This window comes from Bidens hawaiensis, unplaced genomic scaffold, assembly GCF_021521415.1.
Source record: "Bidens hawaiensis isolate Kalapana, Puna unplaced genomic scaffold, B.hawaiensis_p1.1 tig00031453_1, whole genome shotgun sequence".
NCBI classification, from domain to species: domain Eukaryota; kingdom Viridiplantae; phylum Streptophyta; class Magnoliopsida; order Asterales; family Asteraceae; genus Bidens; species Bidens hawaiensis.
This window is the reverse complement of record NW_027495297.1, coordinates 36,290-51,496: the sequence shown is the minus strand read 5'-3', so window position 1 is coordinate 51,496 and position 15,207 is coordinate 36,290. Positions and strand designations below refer to the sequence as shown.

The 15,207-nt window shown below is 33.1% G+C and overlaps 1 protein-coding gene across 1 annotated transcript; it reads left to right on the top strand.

Annotated features, from left to right (window-relative positions):
• The first annotated feature begins 4,669 nt into the window (after window positions 1-4,669).
• Window positions 4,670-11,767, top strand: LOC143582110 (anthranilate phosphoribosyltransferase, chloroplastic-like). The gene is made up of 10 exons (XM_077064743.1): window positions 4,670-4,859; window positions 4,940-5,083; window positions 6,749-6,910; window positions 7,576-7,659; window positions 7,983-8,171; window positions 8,701-8,791; window positions 9,213-9,272; window positions 9,499-9,617; window positions 10,823-10,966; window positions 11,285-11,767. The coding sequence occupies exons 1-10, from the start codon at window positions 4,671-4,673 to the stop codon at window positions 11,303-11,305; spliced, it is 1,203 nt and encodes a 400-aa protein (XP_076920858.1). The 5' UTR covers window position 4,670; the 3' UTR covers window positions 11,306-11,767.
• The last annotated feature ends 3,440 nt before the right edge of the window (window positions 11,768-15,207 follow it).

Sequence of the window (15,207 nt, the reverse complement as noted above, 5' to 3'; positions counted from 1 at the left end):
TGTAGCAACAACTTTAACGTATATAAATTCAAGGATGTATAACTGTATAAGTATAATAACTTAGGGATATGATACACAAACACCACTCTCATGGTATCTTTACAAGTCGTATTTTAAATATACTAGTGTCAAACTTAAAATGAATTAATTATTCTAACAATATTGTGATTTATTGAATGAAGTAGAGGATAGTTGGCCACCCCAACAATCGCACTATCAAGTAGCAATTCCTTTCACTATCTACAAATTAAAATCTTTGAACTTTCTTTAACTTTCAAAAACCAACCACACAAAGTCTTTGTTTATAATTTTAGATTTTTTTTCCGACCCAACTATGAGTAGATGCGCATCAATTGTGTATTAAAATAGAAAGAACATAACATTCAAACTTAGCTAAGAAGTTGTTGGTAAATATTATAACTTTTTAGTAGAGACACCGTTGCCCAAGCTAATATTGTTTAATAAAAAATTGATAATTTTTTTTTCTTTCTAGAAAAGTTGGATTTAATAATCCAAACTATGGTCCCCTAGTCAATAACAATTCATGTTTACAATTTGGCCGGTGAAACTTCTAACTCTCATTTTTATTGCCATGAGTAATCTAAATAGGATAATTATCATAGAGTTTTACTTGATTTCCACTCAAATATTCTCAGTATGCTAGTTATGAACGAATGGGGAGACATGAAAGCGAAATCAAATATAAATAAAGTGAAAGTCAAGTATAAATATATGATAATTATGCTACTGAGATTACTATTGACAACAAAACTAAAAATTAAGAATGTTGTCGGTCAAATTGTATATATACACATTTATCGATCAACGTGTAATAATTTGAGTTACTAAAATTCAATTAACCATTTTTTTTACACAAGACATGTTCGCTATATAAATAAAGGCATGTATAAATGAAAGTTGTCATTAGCTCTTTCTCATCCATAACACTTAATTCTCAGTTTTCTTCTCAATACACTTCATCTTATACCATCCTAATCTTGAAAGCAGGTTTCCCTTTCATCTCCTATCTCTTATTTCTAACTATTATTTTAATAAAAGAAAAAAGATATAGGTACAGGTTTTCAATACACGAGGTGCAAGTTTTAGATACAAGCTTTTAATACATAACATACATGTTTTTGATGTAAAAATAAATAAACCAAGTATTTTATAATTTGAAAAACAATTAAAAGATTAAAAAAAAAATAATAAAAAAACTTGATTCCAATAACCCATTTTCAGGTTGGTCAGAAGCCTGAAGATCTTCCATCTTATAAAACCAGATGCAGGGGTGGAGCTTGTCAATGCTCTGAAAGCCATGAAGCTAGCTTCGTTCTTACCCTTATGTTGAGGCCCTCAAAACTTATTACACTCTTCTTAAAAAATAGTGTCATTTTTTAAAAACTTCTTTTCAAAAATTCATAAATTAATAAAGTTAATAAGTCTTTTTAACAAAAATCATTTTCATTTAAATAAAGCAATCCCAAACACACCATTAGTATGTTGCCCACTTACATAAACATCACCATATTGAAAAATAAAACAAGAACTAGGATCCATAAGGAATTATGATTTGGTTATAAACTTGGACCAATAGGCCTCATTATCTATAAAATAGTGGGCTTAGCCTAATATACCAAAGCCCATTAAAACAAGGATCGGATCAAATCCAATCCAATCCAATCCAATCCAATCCAATCTAGAACCGAACCAAGAACAATTTCTATGACAAGAAAATGCCTTAGGCTAAGGGTAATGGTAGAGGTGCATAAATCGGGTTTTACAAATATCCGGGCTCGGGTATGGTCGGGTATTGGAAAATCGGGTAGTGGTAATAACCGGGTCGTGTTCGGGTCCTTTTATTGCCTCTAAAACCCATACCATATACATCGGGTCGGGTATAGGACCGGGTATTCTAAAACTGGTATTTGAGTACCCTATTTTCGGGTATTGAAAAAACCTTATTTGTGGGTTTTTCGGGCTTTTTTCCGGGTATTTTTCGGGTATAGATTGGATTTTTTAAAAGGTTGCACTTTTTAGGGGTATTTTTCGGATATTTTTAAGGTATTTTTCGGGTATAGATCGAGTATTTGAAATACCCAGTTTCGGATATTGGAAAAACCCGGTTCTCAGTATGGAACCGGTTCGGGTTTTATGGTATTACCGGGTACAAATCGGGTCCGGTTCGGGTATTAAAAAACCGGTTCCGGGTTCGGGTTTTTTTTGCACCTCTAGGTAATGGTGCTTGATCCCACCCCAAGTGATCTAATACAAATACGACATGTAGGCGCTGACGTGGCACATGATCAAGCCCCAGAATCAAGCCCAGAGGGTGTAGTGGTTCAGGTGATCTAGGGCTTGATTAATTTTTTTTATTTTGTTAAACACATAAATACTAAATTAAAGCATTTCATTAAAACATAAATAAAAATGAAAATAAAAACATAAATTTAAAATGCAACAACCTCTAAAACAATACATAAAAATGGCGGTTTTATTTTTTTTCTTCCTCCATAATCGTTTGGTCGGATGGCGGTAGGTGGCTAAAGTCTTTGGCTAGAAAAGACAAACTCTTGAACCGGTTTTTTGTATGTCGACCTTCACCAATCGAGAAGATGCCACTTGACAATTCTTAATTTCTTTTTTATAGTTGCCATCACCAACCGGTGTTTTCGCACGTTCCCTACAAGGGGCGGCTACAACCTTGGTCTTTAAATGACCTTCGGACAAGTTTAGGTCGAAGTTAATTTGATTCTTCGACCCTCTCGAAGAGACGTATATGCCGGACGTACTAGTTATCGTACGTTTTGCCCCTTCGCCAAAGTCCTTCGCGCTTTGAGAATAAATGAAAGCTTGAAACGATTCGTGGTCCAAGTAGTTCAATCCTTCGGGTAATTGAGGGTCGTTGATTTTAAATTACCCGAACTTGACATTGTTATAAATTTGAGATATTTAGAGAGGTTTTGTAAATAATAGTAGAGAGAAAGGGAGTGAGATTGATGGGTAATTGAGGGTCGTTGATTTTAAATTACCGGAACTGAACAACCAAGCTACCATCAAACCAAAGTGTTTTAGCACCGAAACCGAAAAAGTTGCCTACATATATCCAATAAAAAGTTTCACTAAAACTTTGAATGACCAAAACTTTAATAAACAACCAGAGGAAAGGCCGGTTCCAAACCACCAAACGAACTTATTCGCTAAACCGAAAGCTCGGTACGGAACCACCAAACCAACTTTTTTGTTACGCTGAACTTTTTCGGTATATAAACCTCAAAATAGACCTAAAGTACTAAAAAAACAGCATCTACAATCATAAAAAGTTGAACAACATGAAGCCATTAAACAGGAATCCTAAAGCTCAGTTCAGAACCACCAAACCGAACTTTTTCGGTACCAGAACCGGAAAGTTGCCTAAATATATCCAATAAAAAATATAACCAGAACTATGAACAACCAAAACTTTAATAATTAACTAGTGGAAAGCTCGGAACCGAACCACCAAACCGAAGTTTTTCAGTACCGGAACCGAAAAAGTTGCCTAAATATATTCAATCAAAACTTAACAAAACCTTTGAACAACCAAATGCGGAAAGCCGGGTACCAAACCACTAAACGAACTTACTCGTTAAACCTAACTTTTTCAATATACAAATCTCAAAATAGACCTAAAGTACTATAAAAAAGAACACAACATCTACAATCATAAGACCAGAAAGCCCGGTTCGGAACCACGAAACCGAACCTTTTCGGTTCCGGAACCGAAAAACCAAATATACAAACCTTAAAAAGACCTAAATTACTAACAAAAACACGTCTACAATCATAAAAAGTTAAACATTAAGCTATCAAACAGAACCATAAAGCCAGAAAAATCGTTTAAACATATAGAACCTGACAACACACGAAGCGAACGATAGGAGTATGAAGACGAGTGAAGAACATGCAGTGAAAATGAAAGTAAAAGCAAATGAAATAAGACCAGAAAGCCGGGTTGCATAGACACATGTAACAAAACTATCTACAACTACTGCGCAACTAACAAAACTTGACAAACAAATAAAAAAAACAATCAAAATAGGTTTTGAACTATCGCATGTGAAACAGTGAAAGCATTGATTTGATACTTGAGAGTAACAGCAAAGACCATGTGAAAAACAACACCTCTTGTTTCTAAATCCAACAAACAAGTCTTATATTAAAAGCAACAAAAACATCACTTTTTGTGGCACAGACATATCAACATTTATATGTACATATAATTTATTGTTTGTTTTATTAATTAAATTTCATAAATATACTTTTTGACACATCAAATACAATCACCGTATCTTCGATCTTATCCAAATCTAATTAAGCTAAAGTAATCATGTCACTAAACTTACCGGCAACAACGATACTTACGTTTTCCTTTAATCCTTTTAACAATAAATTTGTTTCCCATCTAATAAACCAGTAATTAAAGAGTTAATAATATTTTTCCAAATTGAGTTACACACGTACCAATATCGTTGTTTATTTGAGCAACAAAACTAACTACAAAAGCGCCTTTTAGAAAAAGTAAAATAATAAATACATCATGTGACAACAATATAAATACATACACGATGACATTGAAGATAAATAAATAATAATAATATTGAGTTTGTCATACCCCTGCGACTTCATCAATGGCAGCCCTTCGATTCAACCTTCTGTTGTCTTCATCATCTTCGTCTATTATTACAACAAAACAACAACTCAATAGAACCTGTTCATTCAACCTCCACAGCAATGGCGGCTGTTTCACCAATTTGGCACGTGTTTATTCCAGTAAGCACGCCTCCGGTTCGGTATCGAAACCGACGTCGTTCGCGCAGGTAGATTAGGTTTAACTGATTGATTGATTAGGTTATTGGATGTATAATATAATATAATATATTGATTATGGTGGTGGTAGTTGATTGAATCGTTGATTGAAAGACGGGATTTGACGGAGGATGAAGCAGAGGAGTCGTTGGATTACCTGCTGCGGGATGCGAATGAGGCGTTAATAAGTGCGTTTCTTGTGCTCTTGAGAGCCAAAGGTGAAACTTATGAAGAGGTAAGTCATATCATTAACTAATCTTGTTTTTCCCCAAATTTGATTCTTAATTTCATATTATTGCTTTAGGTTAGGTTTTCATTTATAAAATGGAAATTTTGGGAAATTAACATTTGTTTTGATGATTGAGGCCTTGATGTTATATAATCAGTCTTGTGTAATTTGATTAAACCTCTTGATTAGGGATGCAAACGACCCAAGCCTAAAAGTAAGCTCATTGAATAAACGAGCCTGAGCTTGAGCTTCATTTATCGAGCTCAAGCGGCTCGCAAGCCTAAATGAGCATGTCGTTTATATATATAATAATTATTAATTAATACATATAATGTTATGAAAAACTAACTAAATAATATATATATATATATATATATATATATATATATAATTATAAAGGGACAGGTTCAAGAGGGAACTCAAAAAAAGTGGAGAACTCTTCCTTTGACATGTAAAAAAATAAGATAAAGCTCGATTTCACATGTAAAAAATTAGTTTTAGCATAAACTTTTTTTTGGCTTTTTTCCTTATAAAATACATGTAGAAGACATTCCAATAAAAAAATTGTAACATTTTTTTAAAACCTTTTTTTAAAACTTTTTTTAACTGATTTTTTTTGAAAACGGCTTCTACATGTGTTTATATGTAAGAAGCTCTAAAATAATTATGTAAAAGTGTGTTTTTTACATGAAAAATGAAATTTTTAGTATTTTTTTTTCATGTAAAATGAAGAGTTCCCGAGTTCCCCACTTTTTTTGAGTTCCCTCTTGAACCCGTCCCTAATTATAATTATATATAGTTAATTAATAAATAGTAAACGAGCCGGCTTTAGAATTATAGATCGAAACAAGCCGATCTCGAACTCAAGCTCTATGTAAGTTAAACGAGTCAAGCTTGGGCTCGGCTTGTTTGCTCCCCTAGTCTTGATTGTTGTTGATTTCAATCTATCATAAGTGTATTGTTTGACCATGAAAAGTCAACTGATGCCCAATTTTGAATCCCTTTAGTAATACCAATATCAAGTTTATCATATTTACCATGGATGCGAGAGCATAGATGATATGTTTTATCCTTGTGTGTATATTTGGAGTGTTGTGGTACTGAGCACCCCCCCTGTAATTGTACATGCTCCCATAGCAATAACATATTTTGGTTCAGGCATTTGCTCGTATAATCTCACTAAGGGGCCATTTTCACATTCAATGTCAAAATTGATGATAGTTTGACTTTAAGCAATTAGCAATGAAATGTGTTATGGCTAATTTGTTTATGTTTTTTGATGATTGAAATTTGTTGATGCTTGTGTTGTTATGAGTATAACATACCACTCTTGCTAGCTTTTGATTTTATTATTTTACCAAAATGTAGTATTTGACCATAAAATGTCAACATATATCCAAGTATAACCAAAAGTTTTAGCATAAGCATGTATCAAATTCATCATTGATGCAAGAATGTATTTTCCCATATGTATGTTCAGAATGCTGAACAGCATTCTGAACATACATATGGGAAAATACATTCTTGCATCAATGATGAATTTGATACATGCTTATGCTAAAAACTTTTGGGTTATGTATCCAATGGATCAAAGATTACACAGAACAAGTTTTTGATTTTTTATACCGATTTATATGAATATTGTGAAATCTTGGAATTATGAGTGTGCAGGTGGTGGGGTTAGCTAAGGCCATGATTAAACACTGTAAAAAGGTAGAAGGGTTAGGTGACGCGGTGGACATTGTTGGGACAGGTGGCGACGGTGCAAACACTGTAAATATTTCAACTGGATCATCAATATTAGCAGCCGCTTGTGGAGCAAGAGTCGCAAAGGTTGCATTTTGTTCCGATTTTTAGTGAATTATAGCCAAATCTTGAAATGGGTCAGTTTAGTTTATGGCTATCTTTAATGGGTCAAGCTGGTTAAGCTTAAAGGTTTGACTAAAATGGAGTTAAGGTGGCAATTTTCTTAATGTTGGCATTTTTAGTGAATATCTATAAATGGGTCGGTTTGGTTTCTGGGTTATCTCTAGCGGGTCAAACTTGTTAAGCTTAAAAATTTAGCTAAAAGGGATGCTAGTCAATTGGGTCGAATAAAACAAATGGGTTTATAGTCATCCAAAGTGGCAATTTTCTTAAAGTTGCCAATTTAATGAATACCTTAAACGGGTCGGTTTGGTTTATGAGTTATCTTTAACGGGTCAAACTTGTTAAGCTTAAAGATTTAACTAAAGCGGATACTGGTCAAACGGGTTAATTGTCATCCAAAGTGTATTTAAATGGATAAAACCTTCAAAACTGTTTTATTAATAAAAGTTTCTTAATATTGTAATAAGATAGTTTATGTTATCGTATTCAACACACTAATTATTTATAAAATCAAGAATTAGATAAAAGAAGTGTTTGTGGGTTGGCCCAAAACGACCTGATCCCCCAGCCTGTTTCGTGATCTTTTTTTTTTCTTTTTTTTTTATAATGGTTCAATTTGCATGTTGCAGCAAGGTAGCAGGTCAAGCTCATCTGCATGTGGAAGTGTTGATGTTTTAGAAGAATTGGGTGTTGCAATTGAATTAGACCCCGAGGTTTGTCGGTTTCCTAAATATAGTATTTTATTTTATTTTTAAATCTTATGTTTGTTAAAACAAAATCAATTGTAGTTGTGCTATCACCATCAGGAGGCTTTTTTTGACATTTCTAATAAAGTTATTGAATTGTATTGAAATAAAGTGAAAGAGTAATAAATTTTTTGTGCCATCCTTTTCATGAAATTAAACATTATACTTGGCAATAATGAAATGGTTTGACAAAAAGTACTAAATATTAATGGCTCTTATTTTGCATATGTTTAATAAGTTATTCAATTTTATGCAAATATATGTTTTAATTTGTTATTTAATTGTATTAGGGGGTGAAAAGGTGTGTGAACAAGGCAGGGATTGGTTTTATGATGTCACCTATGTATCATCCTGCAATGCAAATTGTTAGGCCCGTGAGAAAGCAACTAAAAGTGAAAACCGTGTTCAACATCCTCGGTCCTATGTTAAATCCAGCACGTGTTCCTTTTGCAGTTGTTGGTGTTTACAAGGAAGACCTAGTTAAGTCTCTTACTAATGAATCATAAAGGTTGGGTAACAGGTGGTTTGGGTTAAAACGGGTCAAAACAAGTTGGGTTGACCTGCAAGCACTTTTTGTTATTTTATTAAATATCTTTACAAAGTGTGATAACTATGAAAACAAAAGTAATATAATATCAACGGAAATTGCTGGCATATCAACAACTAATTTGTGGTTACTTTTGTTATTTTATGGTTTTTAAATATAAAATTTGTTTTTAGTTATTTTTGTTGATGTTTAATTATTATGTCATACTTTATGTTGTCTAGTTATATGGTCACTATACTTTACATGTCGGGGAAAATGTTTTTTGGAGTCGTTTGACCCTTTCTTATTTATTAAATTTTTATTTGATCAGTTTGAGATAAAACAGAACCAAGATCAACCCATTCATGATTAATGAGTCTACGTTTTCACTTTAAATGTTGCACAAGAGAGGACGCTAGGAGAATTATAGCCTTCGATCACATATATTATTAGCTTACACATAATATTTTTATGTTGCATAGGTTCATAAAATGGCAAAAGCACTTCAACGGTTTGGCATGAAAAGAGCATTAGTTGTACACTCTGAAGGCTTAGATGAAATGAGTCCTCTTGGTAAGATCTATTTTATGTTTTTTTTCTTTCTTTTTTAGCAAGTTGTTGCAGTTAGCATTTTGAACAACCAATATACTTTCCAAAATGCCAGAAACGGAAAAAAATAAAAAAGAAAACAAAGATTGGCAAGAAAAATTATTACAGATATTGATTATGAAAAAAAATACTAGGGAAATTTTTTTGAAATGCCAATTGATCTTTCCTTGCTTGTTCTAATTGGAAATACCATAGAAAAAGGTAAAAGGGTGACTAAATAACTTTTAAAATTTGATAACCATTAGGACCAGGGATGAAGGAGAAATCGATTGGTTGGGACTAAATAACTTTTAAACTTTAGGGACGAAATCCAAAATTTAGACTAAACCACACGGACCATCCATGTAATTTACTCTCTCTTTTTTTAATCTATTTATATTTACAGGGCCGGGACTTGTTCTTGATGTCACCCAAGATTCCGTTGAGAAGTTCTCGTTTGATCCATGTAAGTTTCTTGCCCAATTGAACTTTACATCATAAATAAGTATGATCTATAATTTTGTTATATGTTATATTTGATATATATTTATGCTTTATAATGCCAATTGGTAACTTTATTATACAATGTAGGCAATCAACTTTAGTACTATGATGCCTACTTTTAAATGGTCTTTGTGTACATATTATATGTTCTTCCGTGTTGTAATGAACTTAAAGTTTTTATTCAATAGTGGATTTTGGGATGCCTCGTTGCACTGTAGACGACTTGCGCGGTGGTGATGCTAAATATAATGCAGAAGTGTTACGGCGAGTATTAGCAGGAGAAAAAGGATCTATTGCTGATGCATTTGTGAGTTTTTTGTTACTAAAATTTAAAAATACAATTCTATTTAGGGATGAGCAAAATCGGTACCGGTACCGGTTGGTACGAAATTTGTACCGATTTGGTACCGTCGGTACATAATCGGTACCAAAGTTTTAAGTTTCGGTACCGGTACAGGACGGGACCGGTATTTCCCAAATTTTTACCTTCAATCCCGGTACCGTCCCGGTCCCGGTCCCGTACCGGTACCAAACCGAATATTTCGGTACCGGTACTGGTACCAAGAATTCGCAATTTTCGGGACCGGGACCGGTCGGTACCGGTATGGTCCCGATCTCATCCCTAATTCTATTGATCATATGGCTCAAAGTTTGACCAGATTTGACCAAATGTTGACGACATTAGTTGCATTTATGTTTGTGCATTTTATAGTCAAATGCCTAAAACCTATTGGAGAAAGTAGTTCTTTATTATCCATTCAGATATATAAAACAATTTGATTAGTTTTAGTTACAGGGGAAACTCAACTTTTCATACTTTTTTCATCATAAATGAGGTTTTCTATATGATTTTAATCTTTGGTTCCTAATTTTTTTTCATTTGAAAATTTTTATCTTTCCATTTTAGTGATGGTATGTTTTTTAATTACGGGTCAAAATTGGTACTTTTTTAGTGCTTTTGGTACATTGGATTTTGTTCAATAGACTTGCAAACATGTTTTTTTTAGTTCTATTACTAGTTAATGTGTCAAGTATGAATACAAAACCTATTATATTAAAATAGTTTATGATATTTTGAATAAGGCGATTTAGGAGGTCATATGTATTGGAGATACACTTGAGATGGCTTTTAACCCGTTTGATATTTTTAACTAATATCTATTTAAATTGTTCAACTTAACCTGTTTGACCGTTAGAGAGAAAAAGTAAAACCAGTACTAAATTAACCCGTTTATAGGTAACCTTGGCTATTGTTTCTCTCAAGATACCAAGGAAATCAACTTCTTTTTTATGATACAACAACATTCATCTAAAAGAAGCCAACATTTGACTTTTGAATTTTTACTTTGAGTGTCTGTTAAAATAAAAGGTTTTTGCAAGGCAGTTTGACCGTCTGTTTCTCTTTATATACTAAGGGAAATCAACTTATTTATAATAGATACCACATTCATCTACAAGGTCCACTTTTAACTTTTGGACTTTGACCGTCTGTTAACAAGAAATCTTTTTCAGGCACTCAATGCAGCTGCAGCGCTGTTAGTGAGCGGGCATGTAGATAGCCTAGGAGAGGGAGTGGTTGTGGCCCGTGAGACATTAGCATCTGGAAAAGCGATCTCAACCCTTGATTCATGGATAGATATCTCCAACAACTCAATGGTAAGCCCATGGGTTTCTTTTTGAATGGTATAAATATTATTAGCCACCGACTAGCAAGACACTAAGCACATTGGTTCTTTGAAGTTGGTAATTTTGGGTCGGGCTGGTGGGTTGTGTAACAGGTCAAAATAGTTAAGTTTTGGTACATGTTGAAGCATGCCGGACTTTCAGTAAAAAAAGTTTACTTTATTAACATACTGATTTGGTAACTTTTGACCCGTTTGATAACATCATAAGTTAATAGGTTAAAATTGCAACCCGTATAAATTTGCAGTTTGTTTTCAGTTTAGTGATATGACTTGACCCTTGTATTTGCAGAATGTTCAATTGGCAGCATAAATTTCAATAAATGAATTTTGAGTTTGAAGGTGGGAATTGTGTAGATTTATTTCAGGCGGTTTAACAAGCAAAAAAGAGCCCCAAATCAGTTTCTTGAATGCCTTTTATATAATTTTTAGGGTTTATGTTTCTTGAACATTTTCTCCTTGTATCCTACAAAGATTATAGAAAATTTTTTGGCTTTAATAAATCAACCAAGTTAAACTGACTTGTAATCCAACTTTTACCGGATCGAACCCGACATAATTAAAAAATCAAACTGAAGGCCGGACAGACACCGGCTGGGTTGGGCCAGACCGAATGCAGTTTTGTTGGGCCATAAGTTTTGTATTTTGAGATGATTTCATGGTGGGCTGCAAGCTCCAGTAGACTCCTTTTTATGGGCTAACTATAAACTAGTTTGCGACTAGGGATGTGCAGAATTCTGGTCGGCCGGAAAAAACCGGGAATTGGATCGTATTTTTCCCGCAACCGAACCGGTATGATGTACAGTTGTAGCCCCTCGGTTCTTATTTAGCAATAAATCGGTCTCTGGTCGGTCTCGGTCTTGTACCAAAGGTAACCGACATCTGTAAAAAGGACTGAATACAACCTTTGACCTACTTTGTTGACCTAAAACAACACAGATGATGGCATCTATTGATACCTATTCAAATACAAACAGGTCAAATCAACGCAATTAGCGATCAGTACATATGTAATTTGCTTTTAATCGTTCAAACAACTTACAATCAAATTGCTCAATAGTTGCTGCTTTCATTCTTAAGGTACATATTCTCCTAATTTGTAACTGGTCAGGCTAAACGTACCCCCTCCCTTGCTGACTATACACCCCATTGAACTTTTATTTCCGCTTAACATTTGTAATTGACATGTTATTTCTTCTTATTTTATTTTTACAATTATCTCAAAATATCAAATAAAGAACCATTAAGTTTTTTTTTTCTTTTACAGTCTATATATTTTTATTATTGATTTATTATTTTATTTCTTTACGATCTTATTAAAATTTTGTTTATTTTTACGTATTAAAAAGTTTTGTATACTTTTTCTAGCTAGTTTCTTTTTTTATAACATGTATTCAAAACAATTTGCATTTTTTGTTAGGTTCGAATACATGAAATTAATGTTACTTGAGAAAATAGCAAAATTTGTTTATCAAGTTGTATGCTATTTCACCCTTTTTATTTAAAAAAGTAATATGATTTTTAATAAAAGAATGTAAACTATCTCTTATTTTTTTTTAAAAAAAAAAGCTCTCCAAAATATTAAAACAAGTATAGAAAAAAAAACATTTTTTTAAATCAAGAAAAATAGCGTTTTTAAATAAGAAAAGAAAAGGCGTTTTTTTAAGTAAGAAAAAAAAATGTTTTTGTTTTTTTTAAATGCTTTTAAATATACCTAAAAGATAAAAAGAAAAAAAAATGTTAGATATAAACAGAAACAAAATGTTTTTATAAAAATAATAATTATAATAAAGATAACAAAATGACAAAAGAAGCAACAAAAATGTCTTAATCGTATTAATGTAAAACTTGAGTGAGTTGGCATGTTTAGTAAAATGGATGGAATGTGATACGTTTAGCAGCACCTAATGAGTGGGTAAGAGAATGCGATTTTAATGTTTAATTTCGTGTATTTTAAATATTTATATATATATATCAAACACGATTACTTTGAGATCTTTTATGTCTATTGGTGTTTGGTGCTTGAAACGAGTAAAAACGTCAATTATATATTATGCCGTTTTATATTGTTATTGCATATTTGAGTTAAATAGTTGTTGAAAGTTTATAAAAAGAAAAATAAAGGAAAAGGAAAAGAAACAAAGTCACGTTCATGACTTAATTTGCATCATATTTAAAGAATATTTAGATCAACATTAAATATTATTATGTAGATAATGATATGTGTTAGTTATCTATCTCGTGTGAAGGCCGAACCCCAATTTAATGGAAACAAGATATGCACTATTATAATAAAGAGCGCGTGTTGAATTATTCCTTCTGGCACAGGCTTTAATCGAATACAACCTATGGGCGTCTAGGGTGAGGAGACAAGAGGACTACAGGAGGTTACACACGAAACAACAAAAAAAGAAAGGAAAAGTGACGACAGGAGGAGCAGTAGGTCAAAAAGAAAAGAAAGAAAGAGATGATATATTTTTCGTTCACCTTCCAATCAGTATCGAAGATCATGGCCTACCAAACATCAACATTGATTGGAAGGTGAATGAAATTTAACAAAGACATAAACAATTTCCGATGTGATAATTTATGATGAAATTTATCAAAACATCAACATTAATCATGATAATTTGAATTCTTTCTATATGCTTTTTCTACAAGGCCTTGTCGGCTAATATGAAAAAATCAAGACAAAGGCATTAGTGGATATTGTGTTTTAACTTGAAGGTGCATTTAAGCACATTTTGGGCTATAAGGTTCACCTCATGCTTGCGGGTGTATCATGATGTTTACAATTTGTGTGCTAATGCATTAAGGCTTCCAACCTATGAGGTTGATTTAGTATGACAACTCTCAATGTATAGTCGGGCTTTCCCTTCACTCGTTGTGAAGAAGATTTGATTTCCTTTCCACATGAGGGGAGGGTGTGTATGTATGGTGTCCCATTTAGTGAGATATATATAAGTCGTGAGCCTCTTCAAAAGGAGCCATTTTCCGTTGGGGAAATTATAAGTATTGAGCCTCATGGATGAGGCTATTTCCCTCGGGGGAAATTATAAGTATGGAGTCTTATGGATGGAGTTATTTTTCTCGGGGAAAATTATAAGTACGAAGCCTTATGGATGGGGATATTTTCCTCGGGAGAAATTATAAATATGGAGCCTCATGGATGAGGCTATTTTCCTCGGGGAAAATTATAAGTACGGAGCCTCATGGATAAGGCTATTTTCCTCAGGGGAAATTATAAGTATGGAGCCTCATGGATGGGGCTATTTTCCTCGGGGGAAGTTATAAGTAAAGAGCATCATGGATGGGGTATATTCCTCGGGGGAACTATATGTATGGAGCCTCATGGATGGATCTATTTTTGTATATGGATTCAAGCCCCTCAGTCGGGCCTTCCTTTCACACTTGTGAAGGAGAATTGACGTTATTTTCCCATTAGGGAGAATTATAAGCATTGTGCCTATTAAAGATGGTTTATCCCATCTGAGGGAATTATAAGTATTGTGCCTTTTAAAGAGGGTTTCATCTCACATGGGGGATTATATGTATTGTGCCTCTTAAAGAGGGTTTTATCCCACCTGGGGGAATTATAGGTAATGATCGACCAATTATACTGTCAACTATAAATATAAAAACATAATTAGTTTTAATACATGTTAGAAGTCTTACACATGAAGGATGATGGAATGGGCTAATGGAAGAGGCCCATTCCCTTTTTATAAAAGATAACGTGGATATGAAAGTTTCTTCCCCCGGAAAATTCTTGGAATGCAAAGTGTTACTACATGAGGTTTTTTTCGTAGAGACTTTGTCACTCTTTGGAAAGGGACTCTTCTTCTTCAAAAGGAAACTCTTGAAACATGAGATGTTGTCGTAAAAGGCTTTCCTTCCTCATGGAAGGGACTTTTCCAATAAATCTGTAACAACTCGGATTTTTTCATATATTAAGTGTTAATCGATACTTGACCCGCTTTTATGTTCGGGTTATTTTATCAAACAAAAATACTGTATTTATCGAGTAAATAAATACTTATTATATTATTACTTAATTATTTATAAAATATATATTTATATCTTTTAAATTATGCAATTCTAACCCTAAACTAAACTTTTGTCCAATTTTGTTTCCATTTGCATTCTATAGGGGCTATTCTACAACTTTAGTATATTATAATCCATTATAATATCCAACCCATTAACCCAGGTCCG

Excerpts from the sequence above, each read along its gene's own strand:
- LOC143582110 (XM_077064743.1), top strand. The coding sequence starts at position 4,671 with ATGGCAGCCCTTCGATTCAACCTTCTGTTGTCTTCATCATCTTCGTCT. Across the intron at positions 5,084-6,748 it reads AAGGTGAAACTTATGAAGAG|GTGGTGGGGTTAGCTAAGGC; the intron begins GTAAGTCATATC and ends ATGAGTGTGCAG. Across the intron at positions 6,911-7,575 it reads GTGGAGCAAGAGTCGCAAAG|CAAGGTAGCAGGTCAAGCTC; the intron begins GTTGCATTTTGT and ends TGCATGTTGCAG.